Raw genomic sequence first — 19,239 nt, forward strand, 5'->3', positions numbered from 1 at the left:
GGTCTCTCCGGCTGCCCCCGGACAGGGATGACACACACAAATTTGACAATTCCCATGATTCCTTTCGTTTTTCGGAATATCGAACTCGCTTATGCAATACAATAATATTTTATTAGCTAAGTATGTTTTGCAACATATGTGGAATTTCATTTGCCAAGTCAGTCATACAAATAAAAAGCAACAATGGGTTTAGATTTCCTTTCCACCATGTTACTGTATAACGCAATATAATATACATGTTGATTTTACTGAGTGATTAATAAATTTAGTGAATTGCAGAGGAGGTGTACTGTTCACTTTTTAGTGTATGGGTCAGGTGTACTTAAGCAAGTCCCACTTCAATTCTGAACAGACTCGAGTGATTCTGCTGCATTTTTCTATGATGCTATTCAAGTAGGATGATGTGGATGTGGTGAGAAAAACAGAATTTAAAAAATGCCATGCCACACTTCTGATCGTATATCAGTTGAAAATGTTTACAGGGTCTAGTGTATTTGTTCTTCTGACATTCGCTGTAGAAATATATATTAATGCATTTAAGGGACTTTCACATTGTAAAGTATAAATATAAGTATTCTGTACATTTTCCCAAGAATTGTGTCATAACAAATGCCTGCCATTAACCATAGCTTTTATAACTCACTGAGGATGTAAATCAATTATTTTTAAAAAATGCAAGATAATGTTAAATTTCTTTTAAATGCCTTTTCTCGGTAAATTTTAAGGCAAAAATATTTCCACCAGGAATTTTGTGAAGGTTCATTCCTATTAGTCAAATTCCTGCATTCAAAAAAATCTACACACAAGATATAATGAAGATTACCTAGGATTATGAATTTATAATTGAAGTGATTTATTTTTTAGCTTTTCCAGCCATGCGTTACAGCAAATTCAAAAAGTATTTTTGATTTCATTATCTTATTTGCAGGAATCTACACTACCACAGCTTCAACTTAGTAACAAGCCTTGCCATAGCTCCACTCTAGATCAACTTGCCTCTATTTTTGGCCAAGTTCTTGGAAGATTAGGTTAGTGAATTGTTGCAATCCTTTGGCACAGACAGTTGTTCTAACCTATTTTTCAATGAACTACCACCAATAGCTTTTATTTAACTCAGAATTCAGCACAAATATTCCTCTGTTTGCATGTAGGTGCATTACTTTTTATACAGTAATAAACAGACAGTGGCTGATATAAGAAAGATATTTTAGAAAATTAAACTGTTATACATTTGGAATTAGGTGGTGCAACATTGTAGATTCTGCGTTGAAAATGTTTAACGGGGCAAGATCGGTGAAATTTCAATTACCATCCCCTTCTGAGTAAGGACCCTAATTGAAATTTCTTAATTTTATTTATAATGGCTTTATTATTCATCACTACTCATGAGTTCAAAATGCATTAGCGTAACTTCTGAAATAAAATTATAGAATATAGTGTAAGTGACAGGATAGGAAGGCAATACTAGTTTAAGTGTCGGAGGTTATGGGGAAAAGACAGGAGAATGGGTTTAGGAGGGAGATATAAATCAGCCAAGATTGAATGGTGGATTAGACTTGATGGGCCCAAGGGCCTAATTCTGCTCCTATCACTTATGATCTTATGAAGTGTTGAGGTACATTTTCAGTATCTCATTCATTTTATTCGGCATTGTTACACGTTACACCAAAACAAGTTCGCTTTTAATGCTGAGTAGTTATTTTAAAAAAATATTTGGTTGCCCAGCAAATGTAACTGATCATCTTAAAAGTATAATTTTAAAATAATGTATCTTAAAACTAATATGTTAGCCATTAGAGCAATATTGCTTGCTGATGGCTTAATCAGTGGATGTATATATTTTTTAAATTGTTTGAAACAATTACCACCTATCCAGAATATAAAATTTAACTGTTACTAGTCCCAGACATTGTTATATAACTGTTTAGTATGGGTGCTTTTCACACAATAAGTGTTTCTCACTACATTCAGATACTGCTATCCAATATCTGTTTAAAGAACATTTCTGAGGCTGGATATTTATTGTTTATTTAATATGGTCCAAGAAGAAAATTTAGGTCTGTTTTGATTAATAAATTAGTAAAAGTTCCATTTGTGATTCCACTTTTTCATATATGTCATTTTTACAATAATCTCAATTAAATTGAAAAACTTGGTTTAGAGCCCCTCATAATAATGTTGTCAACTTGGAAATAATTTAATTAGGTAGATTTATTTTGTTCAGTGTAAACTGATGATGTTAACTTAATTTCACATATAGTAATTGAGCTTGACGCTAATATGGCAGAAAACACATTGGGCTACTGTTTATTCCTCTAAAACAGACTATTTAAATGTACAAAATATACATGACCACTCAAATTAGAATGAAAATCTTGAAGATAACGTTTGTAGATCTTTCTAAATAACTCGGCCTAACCACATTGACATCTTCTGATGTTTATTTTCAGTTTTGTTCTCTTCTCTTCTATTTACCTGCTCATGACAACGTTTTTATATCTAATTATAAGTAGAAATTGTCGTTAAAACAAAATAAATATAACCTTTATTTTGTTTTTGTCATTTTTGCAATGTTTGCTTGTGTAGGTCTGAATATGTTGGCATAGTATTCTATGTCAAACAATATCCAGCTTTATAAATAAATATCTACTTCAAGGAAATGTTGAACAGTTGAATCTTCATACATCAATTTTAGAGTGATACATATAAACAATGAATTATTAGCAATTAACTTACTGGATTATGTTATATGGTTATATGTTATATGGTTATTATTACTTTTTAGAAAAATATGTAATGCTGTTTTATTTATGTTCATTTTATTTTTACAGTAATGGCCTGAATGCTGATGCAGGAAGAATATTCAACTCTACCAACAAAACTGGTTGTATAAACTACAAAGTAACAACATTGAATGAAATTTTGTCTACTTTATGCCATGTTCATCAGAAACTTCTTACATCAATGCTGAAGTGTTTAATGCACGAAAAAGGTGCTTTCAATGTACAACGCCAAGAACAAACACAGTCGCAGCATCAAAATTCCCCATTTAATTTCAGTGAAAATAAACATAATGAGGAATTGTATGATTGTAATAGATTCCATTGGTGTGAAAATTGCTCCATGCGAACTGTAAGATCAGTTCCTCATCAGAGTTGTCTGAAAGATATACATTGTTCATCATGTAAAAACAGCAGACTTGAATGCTTTACAATAATAAGTAATGGAGTTTGTAAAGAGTGTAATAAGATCAATCTATACCAAGTTTGCAGATCTTATAAACATTTTGCTGGAGGCATTTGTGGCAGAGGAGCTACTGTGCATGCTTGCAGTCAATTTTCAGTTGAAGAGATTTCCAAGACAACAGCAGCAGAATCTCCTACCCTGACATATGGCATCAAAGATTACAGTCGACCACGAAGTCCTTCCCCTCCACCTTTATCACCAGTAGGAACTGACGGTTTTGAAGTAGATGGAATGAACAAAGTCATTTCCACCTTAGATGCCCAAAATATTGAACTTATCGTCACTCAGCCTCCCTCTCTTTCACCAGAAGAGGAAGAATGTTGCAGCCCAGGGGTCTCAAGCCAAACTCACATCAGACCAAAGTCTTCAAATATACTTCAACCAAAACTCTATGATTTTGAAGTAGTCAGAAATAAAAATAGTAGGTCATCAGATTCTGAGAATGATTTGGAAAAAGGTGAACACTCAGCTTCATTTCAGGAGGTTATGGAGCGGATAAATGAAAAATTAAAATCAATCGAAACATCAGATGAAGGCCAGGTTTTGCCAAACCTTTCCTATGATGATTCTTGTCAAGAAAACAATGACAGTCTTAAATTGAGAGAAATCACATCCACCTTATCACACAAAGCAAAAGTCAGTGATTGTAGCCTAATGGAATTACTTAAGCAACATGAGAAAAATTGGGAAAACCCAATCATTCAAACACGTTTTCGGAAGCGGCAGGAGACCTTAATTGCCCTGCACAATTCTCCAGATTCACTGTCATTTCGACGTCAGAAGGTACAAATAAAAAGGGACCTTGCAAATCTTGATCAGCTATTTTTAAATACAGAAACAACTTTTGAAAAGTTTGGAAGGAAATTGGCAAAGAGCAGTAATAAAGATAAAAGTTCACCGGAGAAGGAATCTACACTTATGGAGCATTACATTAGAGAAACTTCACAGGAAAAAGAATCTTTACGATTCAATAAAGATTTTCAGAAAGTTGACAACATTGTTTTGCATCCTACCCATTTGCCTGTCCAGTGTGAAGATGAATTTAGTGACTTAACTCCATCTTTACAATTTGTTGTTCATGAAACCAGAGATGTGACCGAGTGTGCTAATTCCAAATTAAGTTCAAACTCAGATCTGTTATACTTTCCTGGGCTGGATGAAATGAGAATGGAGATTCCAAGTGTGAATACCAAAATGCCTGATTATGACTCTAAGGAATTTCCTTTGTGTTTACAAGATTCTGCCAAAATGGATTATAGATCTAACATTGGAAGGACAAAACGAAAAATTCTGCCTCCAGAAAGATACTCTATGTATATTACTGAACCTAGGAAAATGTTTTATGCTGCCTATTTTCCAGAAAATTTCCAACGAAAACCTATTAAGGCAACAAAATCTGCACCAGATTGTGAGAGTAATGCTTGTGAAGTGCCTGACCACGACAATTCCGTGGGGTTAAAACTCCATAGTGAAGAAGAGGAGAATGTAATTGTGTATGAAGTTGCTGACAGTTTAGAGTCAACCGCTTCTGCTCAGTGTGAGAAACTGAACGGTATAAATAGTAACAGTGAAAGTACTGATGACTTATTAGGCATTGAAGAACATGCAAGAGAGCATAATTCACCTGACATAATAGTTCATGTGTCACATAAAACAAATGAATTTGTGGACCAATACAATGACGGAAACAAAATGACACCTACAGAGTTAAATGCTGACTCGTTGCAAGTTGCTTGTTCCATGGAACAAAATGACTCTGATATTTGTAACAATGAAAACTCAAAACTTGTTGCCAAATGGGAAACATTGGAGAATGCAGTGAATAACTTATTTTCTAGTGGCCCTGATTCTGGTGCAATACTTAATTCCAGTTCATTCTTGGCAAGTGGATGTCTGGGTGTAAATCCTCAGCTGCAGCAAAGGTGTCTACATCATGCAATTTGTGATTGCTTGGTTCATGAAAATACTGATTCCATAAATCATGCAGACATGAGTAAACATTGTTCTGTTTATTACAACAGTCCCATAAAGCTTATGTTCCTGTCTGAGATAAGCAGTGATAAAGGAATTAAATATACACTGACGTCTGTGACCTCTTCTAAGCTTGACACAAATAATCCTATTTCACAAGTTCATCCTGAAGAAATTTACCTTAAAGAACAGGAGGTAAGCAATTCAACTGGTTTCGAAAATGATAATGTTATAGAGTATTTCCAAAATCCGTCTGCTTGTGAAAATGATAAAACAATGGAATATATCCAAAATCCACCTGTTTTTGAAAATGTTAATACAACAGAACATTTTGAAAATCCGTCTGCTTCTAACAATGGTAATGCAACAGAATGTATGGACAGTTGTTCAGAAAGTTCTGCTAAAATCTGTGAGGATGGAAATTGCAATGTAGATACATCCAAGTGTAATAGTTCTCTGTGTTATGCAGATAGTGAAACCAGTCAGATGGTAGAAATAACTTTGGCTTCAGAAGAAGTGACTGAATCCATTCTAAAAAGAAAACCTGGACGACCTAAAAAATTAGGCCCACCAGTAGAAAAGCAAGTTAAGAGGCCCAAGGGCAGACCACCAAAGCCCAAAGTGGAATTACCAGAACCTGTTGAGAATAAGCCTGATGATGCAAATACGAAGAAACGCAATCCTCCTGCCGCAGATGGTAGCCGTAATATTAAAATTACTGTTGTCTATGGAAGATCAAGAAGATTCAAAAGATTTGTATCTGAGAATGATAAGGCTTTAACTAATAATCACCTAAGAAATGTTAATGAAAGTAACTTAAAGCAAAAATGTGATAAGCAAATAATGCAGAGTAATGAAATTGTGCAGAATTCCTCTATAGAGGAATTTGAAGGCAAAGCTGATATTTCTGCATCATCAGTGATGGAATGTGAATACAGATATGATTTAGTGAGGCCCATAAAGGATAAACCTGCTTCATTTCATACCACTGGCAATGCCGTTTGTCCAAATAGCAAGCCTCCACCAGTTAAAACGTGCAACGGTGGACAGAGAAAACCTGGACGTCCTGCTAAAGTGAAGATTTCAGGCATATCTGTTACTGTCAATGCAGTATCACCACGAGAAAGAAAAGTCTGTATTAATAGAATATTGCCTCCATTAGAACAGGAGTCCCCACCTTCATACAAACAAATTGAAGATACATCTATCAAATACGGAAACTTAAATAAAGAGTTGTCTTTGAGCATTCAAAGTAATTGTGAAGCCAAATCAAAGGTAAACCCGGTTGAAAAGAAAGTTAAACGTATGCTGCTCCTCGGGCATTTGGGTCGAATAAAAAACCCATCTCTGTACTTCCTACATTCCTTTCCAAAGTCGTCTTCATTTTCGCAAAGCTGTGCCCTGGTACGTAAATCTCGAAAACTGCTGTTAAACAAAGCAGGAAATGAACTTGCTAAAAGCAGGAAGCTGGGTCTTAAAATGGCAGCTGAAAATATCACCTCAAATGTTACATTGGAAAGTAAAGAGGAGAAAACCAAGAATGAACAAAGTGAATTTGACTCTGGTTTTGAAATGGCAGCAGATCCAGTTTTTACACCTGGCTCTCCACTCAGATGGTGGCACACCTCCACTTCAAAACAAACGTTGCAAGAGGAACTTGATTTACGATTTGAACAAATCAACAGTGGTTGGCGTCCTGTTGATGCCACAGAATTGTTGATTTCTTCTGACAAAAGAAAATATCCGACTCATTTTAAAGGAGTCACTAAATCAGCGATGATTGCAGATAATAAGAATCAGGTTCAAATTTCGCCTATCCAAATGTTGTTTCAGGGGCATTGCAATATGGATAAAATCCGTGCCTGGTTCATGCAAACAACAGAAACTCATTCATTGGCCATTGTGAGAAAAGAAAATGCCCGTGATCCTATTGAGGTTCTGAATGCTAGAGGAATTACTGCATCAGAAAATCAAATTGATTCTGCTACCAGCCCTCAGGCAGAACATTTGAAAATGCACCTTAAAAAATTTGCACTAGAATCCCCTTTAAAGCCAAGAGGGCATTTCCATCTGTCAAACAGAAGGTCAAAGTTTAAAGTTTATAAACCTAAAAGACTATTGGTAGAACATAACAAAGGGGTTTGCTGGAAATCACACCACCAGAAATTGTTGCACCATCACAGAGTTCAGTATAAGCAATGGAAGTCGGTTTGCAAGCATTTGAATGAAATTCCACAGTGCCAACAAGACTTGGAAAACATTGTAGAAAGCAAAAATAGTCAAAAAAATGAGTTTGAAATAAACAACTTTTCATATGCAAAAGAATCCACGTTAGTGACCAATGGAAAGGAAAATGAAAACCAAGATAAAATTATAGCACTAAATAACATGAGTGCTGGCTTATCTGGTTGTGCACATGAACAGAATTTAAATTCATTGAACAACTCAGAATGTAAAATAACTGAAATTATAACAAAAGATTCAGAAGCAGACAAATCTGTTGTGGGCGGGCAACAAGAAAATATTGTCAGAAATATGAACTGGAAACGGGCAAACTTTAAAGAATGCAGGGTATTTTTAAGGAAGATAAACTCCCTGGATCAGAGCCATTTAAGAAATGTTGGTGTGTGGAAACTATCGAAAAATAGCTCAACCAATAATAAAGGCACATGTAACCTGCAGAGGTGCACTGAAGAAAATACTGATCCTTGTACTGAAATAAATACCCCTACTGCTAATTCCTTTGAAACACAAAGCTTAAACCTTGCATGCCATGATTCATGTGAACCAAAAGGGAAGAAAAAGCACTCAAAAAGGACACATAGTGAGAATGGGCTAAGTTGTTCACCATATAAAAAAGTTAAGTATTTTGCAAGCAAGCAGTCAACGATTTGCCATGTTAGCAGCAATTGCCTTCCTTCATTGGACACCCACAGTAACCAAGTAAATGAAAATAATTCACAAAAGGAAAATGCTGAAATAATGAAAGCTAATGCAGGAAAAGTAAAAAGACAAACCGATATCAACACAAATTCAACATCACTGAAGAGGATGAGACAATCATCGGTTGAACAAAGGTTATCGGGTAATCAATTACAGTTCCAAATAGGTAAGATTGATTTATTGAAGAAGTTTTATTATGATAGGAAACTGAATTCCTCTGCCATTTTCTCATACTTTTATTAATTGTGAAGACTGTTTTATTACTTTAGACTTCTATTATGTTACTTAAAGAAATGCTAGTTTAAAAAAAATTACTGAATTTAAAAATACGATTGCTTATCACTTTACTATTGTACTGCATTATCATAGTGTTCTATCCTGTAATGGCAAATGAGGCCAATAAAAACTGGGTTGGCTTCTTGTCACCACACTGCTCATGGAAAGTGGTTGTGCAAAATGTGCAAAGAAATTAAATTGTTTATGGAGATGAGGAGTGCTACTGTACAGCACAGGGAACATTATTTTCCATCCTGCAATCCAGGTGGACACAGCTCTACAGTATAACCACATACTTGCATGGCTACCTCTTTGGTCTCATGATTTGTGCATAAGTTGTTTACTTAGATTAGCTTTGACAGCATTGACAGTAATTCAGCGATAAAAGTGTCACAAAACTGTTTATTAAACTATAGCAGCACTTGACGGTGGGTGATTCGAATACGAAGCCAGGTTGGATGCCTAGTGTATTGTGCCCGTGTGGCATTCTGTGGATAGGAGGGCCATGATCAGACAAAGTATAAATTACAGGAGGAAAAAGTACAACCTTTGAAGTGTTTTGTAGTGCTCATAAGCTGTTCTGCAGCTTGTTGCTTGTACACAATTTCATGCTATGTTAATGCTATGGAAATGCTGCACTGAATATTTGTAAGAATATTCACAAATAGAGATTTTACTAACAGTTTTTGCTTTGTTGTGATTTTTATTGAGGTCTGTTTAAAGTTAAATATGATTCATATGATTCATTCTTGCTTAGACGTGTGTTTTGCTTATTGGAAAAAAACGTCTAGTGTTCCCTTTACTAAATGGATGTTTAATTAGAAAATTTTATAGGACAATGAGAAAAGAGCAAGAGTGGTTGCAACTAAACTCTTGAACTCACCAAAAATACAGTCTTTTATGGGGTAAAATTCTGTACTCATCTCCAATAACGAAATAAAATGCAATTTATCCATTATGACTATAAAATTTCATCTCACTCTGCCCTCTCTCTTCACCACCCCACCACCCCCCCCCACCCAAGAACACCACAACTAATAAATTATGAACAGCTCTCCCTTACTTTATTGAAATTATATCTTTTGTAGGACTCAGCCTAGAGCAAGACGGGCCACGTTAAGAGAGACAGGTTAAAGTTCCGCAGGGCTGGAATCAACATTCACTCAAAAGATGAGTAGGTGCTTAAGAGAATCGTCAAAGCTAACATAAATGGACAAAAAGATGGATGCACACATCCCCAGACGACTGGGAGAAGCAAATTGTATTAACCATTTGTTCAGAGCGTTAGAACAGATAGAAGGGAATTGTAATGCACTACCTCCTTGGGATATTGAAATTGTGCCAATTAGAGAAACCTGGCTTAAAAGGAAAGGGAAATATGGACTTCAGAGTTGAAATGTCAAAGTCCAGAGGGCATAGCTTTGACGTCAGAGGGAGAAAGTGTAAAAGAGATTTGCGGGGCATTTTTTTAACGTAGAGAATGATGCGCTGCCAGGGATGTTGGCTGATGCAGATACGATGGTGACGTGGAATAAACTTTTGGATAGGAATGTATAGAACAAAGTGAAAGAAAGAAACATAAGATGAATATTATGTTTATGATTTAGTAGCAAATCAAGTTGCACAGAAAAAGTACAGTGTACTAAAAGTACTAAGCAAAATTAGGTAGTATGTATAAAGTCTCAAATAGTAAATAAAAAAATCAATGGATGAGCGTGGTGATGGTACCAAGTGAGGGATTGTTTTGAACAATTTAATATGCACAGTACATTATAAGAAGACTAGAGATGATTCTACATCCCTGTGACAGTAGAAGTCTAATATACAAAGGTCAGGAATTTGCCATTGACCACAGGCACTAAATGCACTAATGGCTATGATTGTTTAAGAAGGAACTGCAGATGCTGGAAAATCGAAGGTTGACAGAAATGCTGGAGAAACTCAGCGGGTGAGGCAACAGCTATGGAGCGAAGGAAATAGGTGACGTTTCGGGTCGAGACCCTTCTTCCATGGCTGTGATTGTGCTCAGTTTCCAAAATCCTTTGAGAAGGAATACAAAAGGGCCATTCTTTGGAAAGTGAACCAAAATGTCGCACAAGTGACCAGATGGCATTACATAAAGTAATACATTAAAAAAATTATTGTTAGAGATTAATCTTATTGCTATTTTCCTCCCTACAGAACTATAATGCATGTCTGCTAAAGATATGAACATTCTAGCTTTTTAAAACTCACAGTTTGTAAGATAATACTGAGATGAAAAAAAATGCTTCTGCGTGGGGTCACACACGTGACCAGTCTTATTTGACCTTTGGCCCGAAACAAACATTGTCAGCAAAACATAAAAATCTCACGATAAACCAAAAAAATATGGATCATATATAGTCCAAAACAATATACCTGTAATGCTTTCAGAATTAGAAGAGATGTATTCAACAATTTCTTATATTTTGGTCACCCACGTGGCTAAGAATGGGCCAAACTAAGACTCTGTCACTATTATAACGAGGACGCAGCTCAGGATGAAATTTCACAATGTCATTTTTGTGGTCAAAAACTTCTTAGATCAAGAATAGCTAGATCAAGATTAAGAATGCAAAATAAATTTTGATAATAGACCAATATCTTGCAATTTATTTTTAACAAAGATATATATGAAGATGTTACATTTTGGTGAATTGGTTATATATTAATGACAGCATAAGTAGTTAGGGTAGGAGAACAATGGATTCCTGAAGTACCAATAAACACAAGAAGGGTTTCGGCCCGAAACGTTGCCTATTTCCTTCGCTCCATAGATGCTGCTGCACCCGCTGAGTTTCTCCAGCATTTGTGTACCTTAAACATCATTAAAAGTAACTGGTTGATAAGGCAGGACACTAATCAAGGACACTACTTTACATTTGACTCCTCCCATTTCCTCCAAACACAAGGCGTAGCTATGGGCACACGCATGGGCCCCAGCTACGCCTGCCTCTTTGTCGGGTACGTCGAACAATCCAGGGTCTCATCCCCGACCTCTACCTCCGTTACATTGACGACTGCTGTGGGGCCTCCTCCTGCACCCACACACAACTGACTGACTTCATCCACTTCACCACCAACTTCCATCCGGCACTCAAATACACCTGGACCATTTCCGACACTTCCCTACCATTCCTTGACCTCATCATCTCCATCGCAGAGGATAGACTTCTGACCGACATACACTACAAACCCACTGACTCACATGGCTATCTGGACTACACGTCTTCCCACCCTGCCCCCTGTAAGGACTCCATCCCCTACTCCCAATTCCTCCGCCTACGTCTGCTCCCAGGATGAGACGTTCCACACCAGGGCATTGGAAATGTCCTCGCTCTTCAGGGAACGGGGATTCCCCTCCTCCACCATAGATGAGGCTCGCACCAGGGTCTCTTCCATACCCCGCAACACTGCTCTCTCTCCCCATCCCCGCACTCGTAACAAGGGCAGAGTCCCCCTAATCCTCACCTTTCACCCCACCAGCCGGCAAATACAACAAATCATCCTCCGTCATTATCGCCACCTCCAACGTGACCCCACCACTCGCCACATCTTCCCATTTCCCCCCATGTCTGCCTTCCGCAAAGACCGCTTCCTCCGCAACTCCCTTGTCAATTCTTCCCTTCCCTTCCGTAACACCCCCTCTCCGGGCACTTTCCGTTGCAACCGCAAGAAATGCAACACCTGTCCCTTTACCTCCCCCCTCGACTCCATTCAAGGACCCAAACAGTCGTTCCAGGTGCGACAAAGGTTCACCTGTATCTCCTCCAACCTCATCTACTGCATCTGCTGCTCTAGATGCCAGCTGATTTACATCGGGGAGACTAAGCGGAGGTTGGGCGATCGTTTCGCCGAACACCTCCGCTCAGTCCACAATAACCTACCTGAACTCCCGGTGGCTCAGCACTTCAACTCCCCCTCCCATTCCCAATCCGACCTCTCTGTCCTGGGTATCCTCCATTGCCAGAGTGAGCAACACCGGAAATTGGAGGAACAGCACCTCATATTCAACCTGGGTAGCCTGCGGCCGGCGGGCATGAACATTGAATTTTCCCAATTTTGCTAGCCCTTGCTGTCTCCTCCCCTTCCTTAACCCTCGAGCTGTCTCCTCCCACCCTCCTATCCGCCCGCCCTCGGACTCCTCCTCCTCCCCTTTTTCCTTCATTCTCCCCCCTCCCACCCCCTATCAGTCTGAAGAAGGGTTTCGGCCCGAAACGTCACCTATTTCCTTCGCTCCATAGATGCTGCTGCACCCGCTGAGTTTCTCCAGCATTTTTGTGTACCACTAATCAAGCACTGTTTGTTTCAAAAATTGAATTGAAAAGTAGCAAAATTATGCTAAACATTTGAAACTTGGTTAACTTAAATACTATACAATTCTGGTTGCCATTTTATCAAAAATAATATAAAGGCACTGCAGATTATGGCAGAAAGGTTTAAGAAAATCTCAAAATTGTTGCCCTTATCTGGACAGGAATAGGCCAGGACACTCTCTCTCAGAAAGCCAACACCAAAGTATAATAGCAGCAATCTTGAAAATTATGAAAGGTTTTAATTGTGTTTTTACTTGTAGGCCAAAACCAGAGAACATCAAAGTAAGATGGTCATCAGCATATCAAGTTGTGAATTTAGAATTATTCACCCAATGAATGTTGAGAATCGGGAAATATTTAAGAAGGAACAGTTGATGCTTGAAAATCGAAGGTAGGAAATAGGCAACGTTTCGGCCAGAAATGTTGCCTATTTCCTTCGCTCCATAGATGCTGCCTCACCCGCTGAGTTTCTCCAGCATTTTTGTCTACCATTGAGTATGTGGAACTTGCTGCCAAAGGAGTTGTTGAGGCAAATATTGTGAATGAAATTCCGGGAAAGCTAGTCATATGAAGATAAATGGAAACGCTGATAACTAGATGAGGAAGAACATACTGCTAGTACTGGACAGCCTCTTCCATATTCAACATGAAGAAGATATTGTCAATATCACCGTTTCAGAGAAGTTGGCAGGCAGACAGATTAGATGGCCTAAAAGTAGAAATTTTAAAATCTTAGGAAAAACACAAAATAGTAATGGCTTATATTTCTCCACACTGTAAGGAAGTACAATGTGATATTCCATTGAGGTTGAGGTTGGTCCCCATTCTTTCTGATAATAACTTGTGCATCCAGGCCAAAACTTTGAACTTTGCAGATGATACAAGACATAGCACTGAATTATGAAATGAAAAGCAGATTCCAGACTGATAAAATAGGCAGACACATGGCATTCAGCATAGAATGAGAAATGATTCATTGTGATAGAGGGGCAGTAAAAAAAATGATAACATGTTAACAGGATGAATAGTGTCTCCTGAAGGTGTATGCACACAAGGCTTTGAAGGATTCAGCACGTTGAAAAAGATGTTTTAAAAGACTTCCAGGGTTCTTATCTTAATAAACAAAGGTATTATGCTAAATCTGTATATAACTCTGGTTATAAACTAGCTGGAAAACAGGAAGACTGTAAACAAGATGAACTAGGATGGTAATGGGGTTAAAGCTTTAGTAACGGAAAAACAAAAGAAAACTGAGATACAAGGAACTAGGTGTGAAAGAGATCAGGCAGCATCTCTGGAAAAATTCAACAGAGCGATGCTTTGGTTAGGGTTTGATTAAGCACAACAAATAAATATACAATAATCAATAGCACAATAAATTAATAATCAGCAGTACAAGTAACCATACCATAATAGTGCAAAATTGAAGTACATAGTGCAACCAAAAAGTCTATTGCAGATCATTTCTGAGGTAGGGTTGTGCCGTGCCGTGCATTCATAAGTCTGATAGTTGTTGGGAAGAAGCTGTAGAATCTGGAGGTCATGGTTCCTGTATGTTCTTCCCATTTGTAGCAACAAGGCCAGGATAGTGTGGTCTCTGATGATATTAGCTTCCTTGTTGAGGTATCCCCACCTGTAGATCCCTTGGATGATGGGGAGGTCAGTACCTGTGATGGACCTGGTAATGTCTACCACTTTCAATAGCTTTCATTATTCTTGGACTTTCGAGTTACTGATGCAACCAGTCAATGTGTTCTGCCGGACATGGAAACAATATCACATTTAACAGAAATCAAGCTTTTGGTAACCATTTCTGCAGGAAACCAGTAAATTAGGAAACGTTTATAGGAGTGATGTGGTTATTGCCACCTATGTACATTTTCAAAATACATTTGATAAAGCTCGACACAAAAGGCTAGCTAACAAAACTGAGGCATGTGGAATTAAACTTATCACAAAGCATGAGCAATAAATAGAAAATGGTAAAGAACTTAAGAGTATACAGAAACAGGAACTTGGGTGCATTAATCATTTAAAGTGACAGAGAATGTTTATAGTGGTACCTAAAGTATTTGAAACAATAGAAAGAAAATTACTTAACATTGGGCGACGCGACTCTCGTCAGCAGCGGCCTCTGCAGTCCGTCTGTCTTTTTATTATTTTTGTCTCGTTTCTATGTAGTTTTTATTTTATTTTTTTTGTCGAGGTATGTGTGTGGGGGGGGGGGGGGGGGGGTAACTTTAAATCTTTCCCCTGCACGGGAGACCCGACCTTTTCTTGTCGGGTCTCCGTTGTCGTTGGGGCTGCAACGTGGAGTGGCCTCCAACAGGAACGACCTGGGGCTCCAGTTGCGGAGCTGCGGTCCTACTCACCATCTGGCCGAGTCCGGAGCGGGTGAAGCTGCGGTGGAGTGCTGCTGCGACCCGACCCCCGGAGATTCGTAGGCTACAACTGCGGGTCTGGCGGACGGCAACACCGGAAGCCCGCGGGTCCCTGGTGGGAGACCGCTTTTTGGGGCTTCCGCAGCGGCGACTTCTCCCGCCCGAGTTGCGGGGTTGAAGAGCACCTGAGAGGGGGGACACTTACCATCGCCCCGCGCGGCTTGGAATGGCCGCGGGACTTTGCGAGCGCACGCCGGGGCTCTAACACCAAGACCCGGTGCGCGACCTTGCATCACCCGGCGTGGCTTTAATGGCCGCGGGACAATCACCATCGCCCGCCGGGGGCTTTGACTTTGACTCTGACATCAGGGGGGAGTGCAGGGGAGAGATACGTTTTTTTGCCTTCCATCACAGCGCTGTGATGGATGTTTGTGTAAATTGTGTTGTGTCTCGGGTCTTTTTCGTTTTGTAATGTATGGCTGCAGAAACGACATTTCGTTTGGACCTCAACGGGGTCCAAATGACAAATAAATTGTATTGTATTGTATTGTGTAAAACACTGGTTAAACAGTTATTAGATTATTCCATTTAATTCTGGTAACATCATTTAAGAAATAATATGATGGTCCTGGATAAGATGTAGAAACAAATTACGAGAATGGCTCCAGGGCAGAAGTAAACTGAATAAGCTGGGTTTCGTGTTTTTGGAACAAAGAAGGTGAAGATATTATAAATGTGTCAGATCTGGTTAACATCAGATAAATGTGAGGAGCTGTTCCCCTCAGCAGATAATTCCAGAATCAGATGGAATAGAATTGAAAACTTGGTACAAATAAATATAAGCAGGATGGGAGGAAACACATTATTTAAAGAGAGTAGTTATATTTTGGAATTCACTGCCTTTGGAAACATTATTCATTGATATTTTTAAAGAGAAACCAGAAAGGCTAATGAGAATAATTTATCGGAATTCGGGGAATAATGAGAATTGAGTCGGATGAAATGGCTCCACAATTTACAATAGACTGGATAGATCTTGTGCACCAAAACAAGTTTTCCTTTCTACAGTTGGTCATCAGAGAAAACTTAATTGTTTGGGTCTCTTGATTAAGTAAAATTGGGCATTGCCCAGAAAAAAAGAGTGCACAGTAAAATAATTAAGGAAAATATATTGGTTTTCCCTTTGTTTCTTGGACTGACCTACATTAAACAATAACAGTTTATTTTGAAGAAAATCAGTGAATAGATAAAGCCCCTTTCCTTGAATAGAAATGCCATTGAATGATACTGGAAAGTTTATACACATATTTTGGCATGTTTTAATTTGTTACATTTTTACATATAGGCAACTCAACTTGATGCGGAATTATACCTTAAATGGATGGCTGGAATTACACATCAATGCTACCAAGACTTGGCACATCTTACTATAATTTGGAATTTTAAGAAGAAGTTATCTTATCTCATTCAGAATCTATTTAATTAATGCCTTAAGATTCAGCCTACTGATTCAGGTTGAATGTATTTAGCAGTATCTTTTTGTGTTTGCTGCTTTGTAGCCAAAACCTGAAGCTGTCTGAACAATGTTGTAAATATCAGTTGCTCTCATTCTTTTTATACAAAAATATCTCATGCTTGTTGCCTTGCAAGAATCCTTTAGAGAATCCACATAAAGTATTAACGTTCCTTTAGATTACAAGTAGTCCTCATACATGTATATAATAATAGCATCCGCTGATTAATGATTCATTTTTTTTAAGCTTTTCTGTTCAAAGTTTGTTTTTTTATCAAATCATATCCAGTTGTAAATCATAATTCATTAGAAGTTTGTATTATTTGGAAAGGGAAATGAAGGAAAATTATTTATCTTCATTATCCATGTTTTTGGAAAGCAAGGCACTTCAATTATTGTACTCAATTTACATTACACTTTACTAAATTTCTGTGTATATTGTGTTGTAAATATTTTTATAAATTTGTATCAATGTTGTTTGATAAGTTTTCAAAGTTTTAAATAGTTCAAATTGTCCTTTTATGAAAACAATACTTTTTGCAGGTGTAAAACTACCTCAAACTATTGAGCATTGGTATATTCTAAAACGTTTCTTTATAGGGGAGTGGGGTTCATAGATATATATGTAGACACTCGTATCTGCTTCAATGAATTGTAAATCTCAACAACAATGAATTGGTTGCAGGCCTGAAAAAAATTGCCATTGTAATACAAGTCCCAGGTACACAATCTTTTGTCAGTGCTCTTTCTCAGTGACATTTAACTCGGGGATAATAACACTTGTGCTTTGTTCCCAGATTATCTTGGTAGAAGTGCCCTGTGGTAAAATGTTACTATAACCTGTAGAACACAATATGCCTGCAGGATCTTTTCTTTAAATATTTACAGCTCTTGCCCAATGCTGTGACTTTTTTTGTCCTTTTGTATTGTTCACTCTCTCCCTCAACTTGAATGAGCTTTTTTTTTAGCCTATAAAATTAAAAAATGTCTTTCATTATTTCTTTATGGTATCTTATTCTTTATAATTTCCTACATTCCTCAGTGAAATTAAATTGACAGCTTTTTGTCTTTTTCTTAGCTTATATAAATACCCAAAGGAACAACCCCTAAAAAAACATCTGGTTAATATTACCTGCTAAATTCATTATTATTTAGGTCCTCCTGCCTCAGTGTAAAGTCCTCCTGATACATTAAAGGAATATAAATATATACATTTCTATTACTCAGAAATTTATATGTAGTTTCTACTTTTTAACTGCCCTACTGAAGCCGTCACTTTTTATTGTCTTGCTGTCAGTGACTTTTTTGCTCACTCTGGGGGCACAACACCTGCTGTTTTTAATTGTGACAGTGGCTTTTTTTCTCTCTCCTTAACTAACCACCCAATCATAAATGAAGGCATGTGGAGCGCACTAAGTTGCTGATAGATCATTGCTAGTAAAACTGGAGTTATCTGTGTTGGTCTTTCTAAAGTCTGTAAGAATCTCAATAAAATCAGTGACCCAAAATTATACACAATTCTCTCAATATAATCTCAATGGCATTTCCAGCTGTTATATATAGCCTTATCTTTATACTCCACTCTCTTGTAAAATAGGTCAGCATCACATTTGCCTTCCTAACTGCTTGCTGAAAAGATTGTCTTGGAAGGGATCATAAATCTGCCCTTGAAATCGAACACACACTATCTACTACCCAATTCTGAATGGATGATTATTGTATTGCAAGTTTATTGTTCCACTACACTTTTTCTTGCACTGGTGTGTATTACCTTACACAACACTTGTAAATGCTGTTTGCCTAACATTTAATTGCTTGATCCAGTAAATATCTTTGAACAAAATATGTTGGTTTAGAACATCATGCAATGATATATTGTCATTCACTTTCTGTACACTAATTGAGCACTTAATTGATTATGAGCAGTGAAAAACTCACAACAGTCTCAAGGGGAGCTCAACTGCTCTCCATTGCCCAGTTAAATATCCATCATTAACAAGTCACTGTTCCTTTCTATTTAATATTTCATTAACTTAAACTTCCATATGCCATCAGTTTTGTCTTTCATGTTTGTAGTAAGTTACTTCTAAGGGATCTCAACAAATACTTCTTGCCTTCACCAATTATCCCTCCAAGGGTGTTGGACTCTTGTTGTAGCAGGGTTCATTATTTTGTTCTTCTGGTTGCTTTCCTAAGAACCTGTTCTCCATATTATCTTGAGTGACGAAGGCCACTTAAAATGAAGGGAAGATGTTGGAGGCAGCATAGCTGAATTATTTCCAAGTGAACACTAAGACACTAGAGAATAATTGTGTGATCTATTGAGCCCTGTCTACATTGCCCCCAAGACAAGCCTACTTCTCCTTACGTATGGAGACCAAAACTGTATGTTGTACCACAGGTGTAATTTTTTTCTGTACAGCTATCGCAAAATGTCCCCCTGTTCTCCACCCTCTTGCAAAAGAGGTCAGCATTAATTTGCATTCTTAATTGCTTGCTGACAGAATATTAGAAATAATCTACAAGATTTTTAAAGTTTCGTATGAAGGTGTAAATTAGCTGCATGTGTGGG

The 19,239-nt window shown here is 37.7% G+C and overlaps 1 protein-coding gene across 11 annotated transcripts in view; it reads left to right on the top strand.

Moving 5' to 3' along the window:
* lcorl (ligand dependent nuclear receptor corepressor-like) overlaps positions 1–19,239 on the top strand; it is a 122,018-nt gene that overhangs the window by 93,697 nt on the left and 9,082 nt on the right. For 6 of the 11 annotated variants that reach the window (XM_055638347.1, XM_055638362.1, XM_055638392.1 and 3 more), the window contains 2 exons: positions 2,832–8,326; positions 16,500–16,779. In XM_055638347.1, coding sequence (XP_055494322.1) covers positions 2,832–8,326; positions 16,500–16,513 — 5,509 coding nt within the window. In that variant the 3' untranslated portion in view covers positions 16,514–16,779. Of the gene's footprint in view, positions 1–928; positions 1,029–2,831; positions 8,327–16,499; positions 16,780–19,239 lie in introns of those variants that run through there. The other 5 variants (XM_055638436.1, XM_055638446.1, XM_055638355.1 and 2 more) reach the window with 4 other exon arrangements.

Source organism: Leucoraja erinacea, chromosome 1 (genome assembly GCF_028641065.1).
Source record: "Leucoraja erinacea ecotype New England chromosome 1, Leri_hhj_1, whole genome shotgun sequence".
NCBI lineage: Eukaryota > Metazoa > Chordata > Chondrichthyes > Rajiformes > Rajidae > Leucoraja > Leucoraja erinaceus.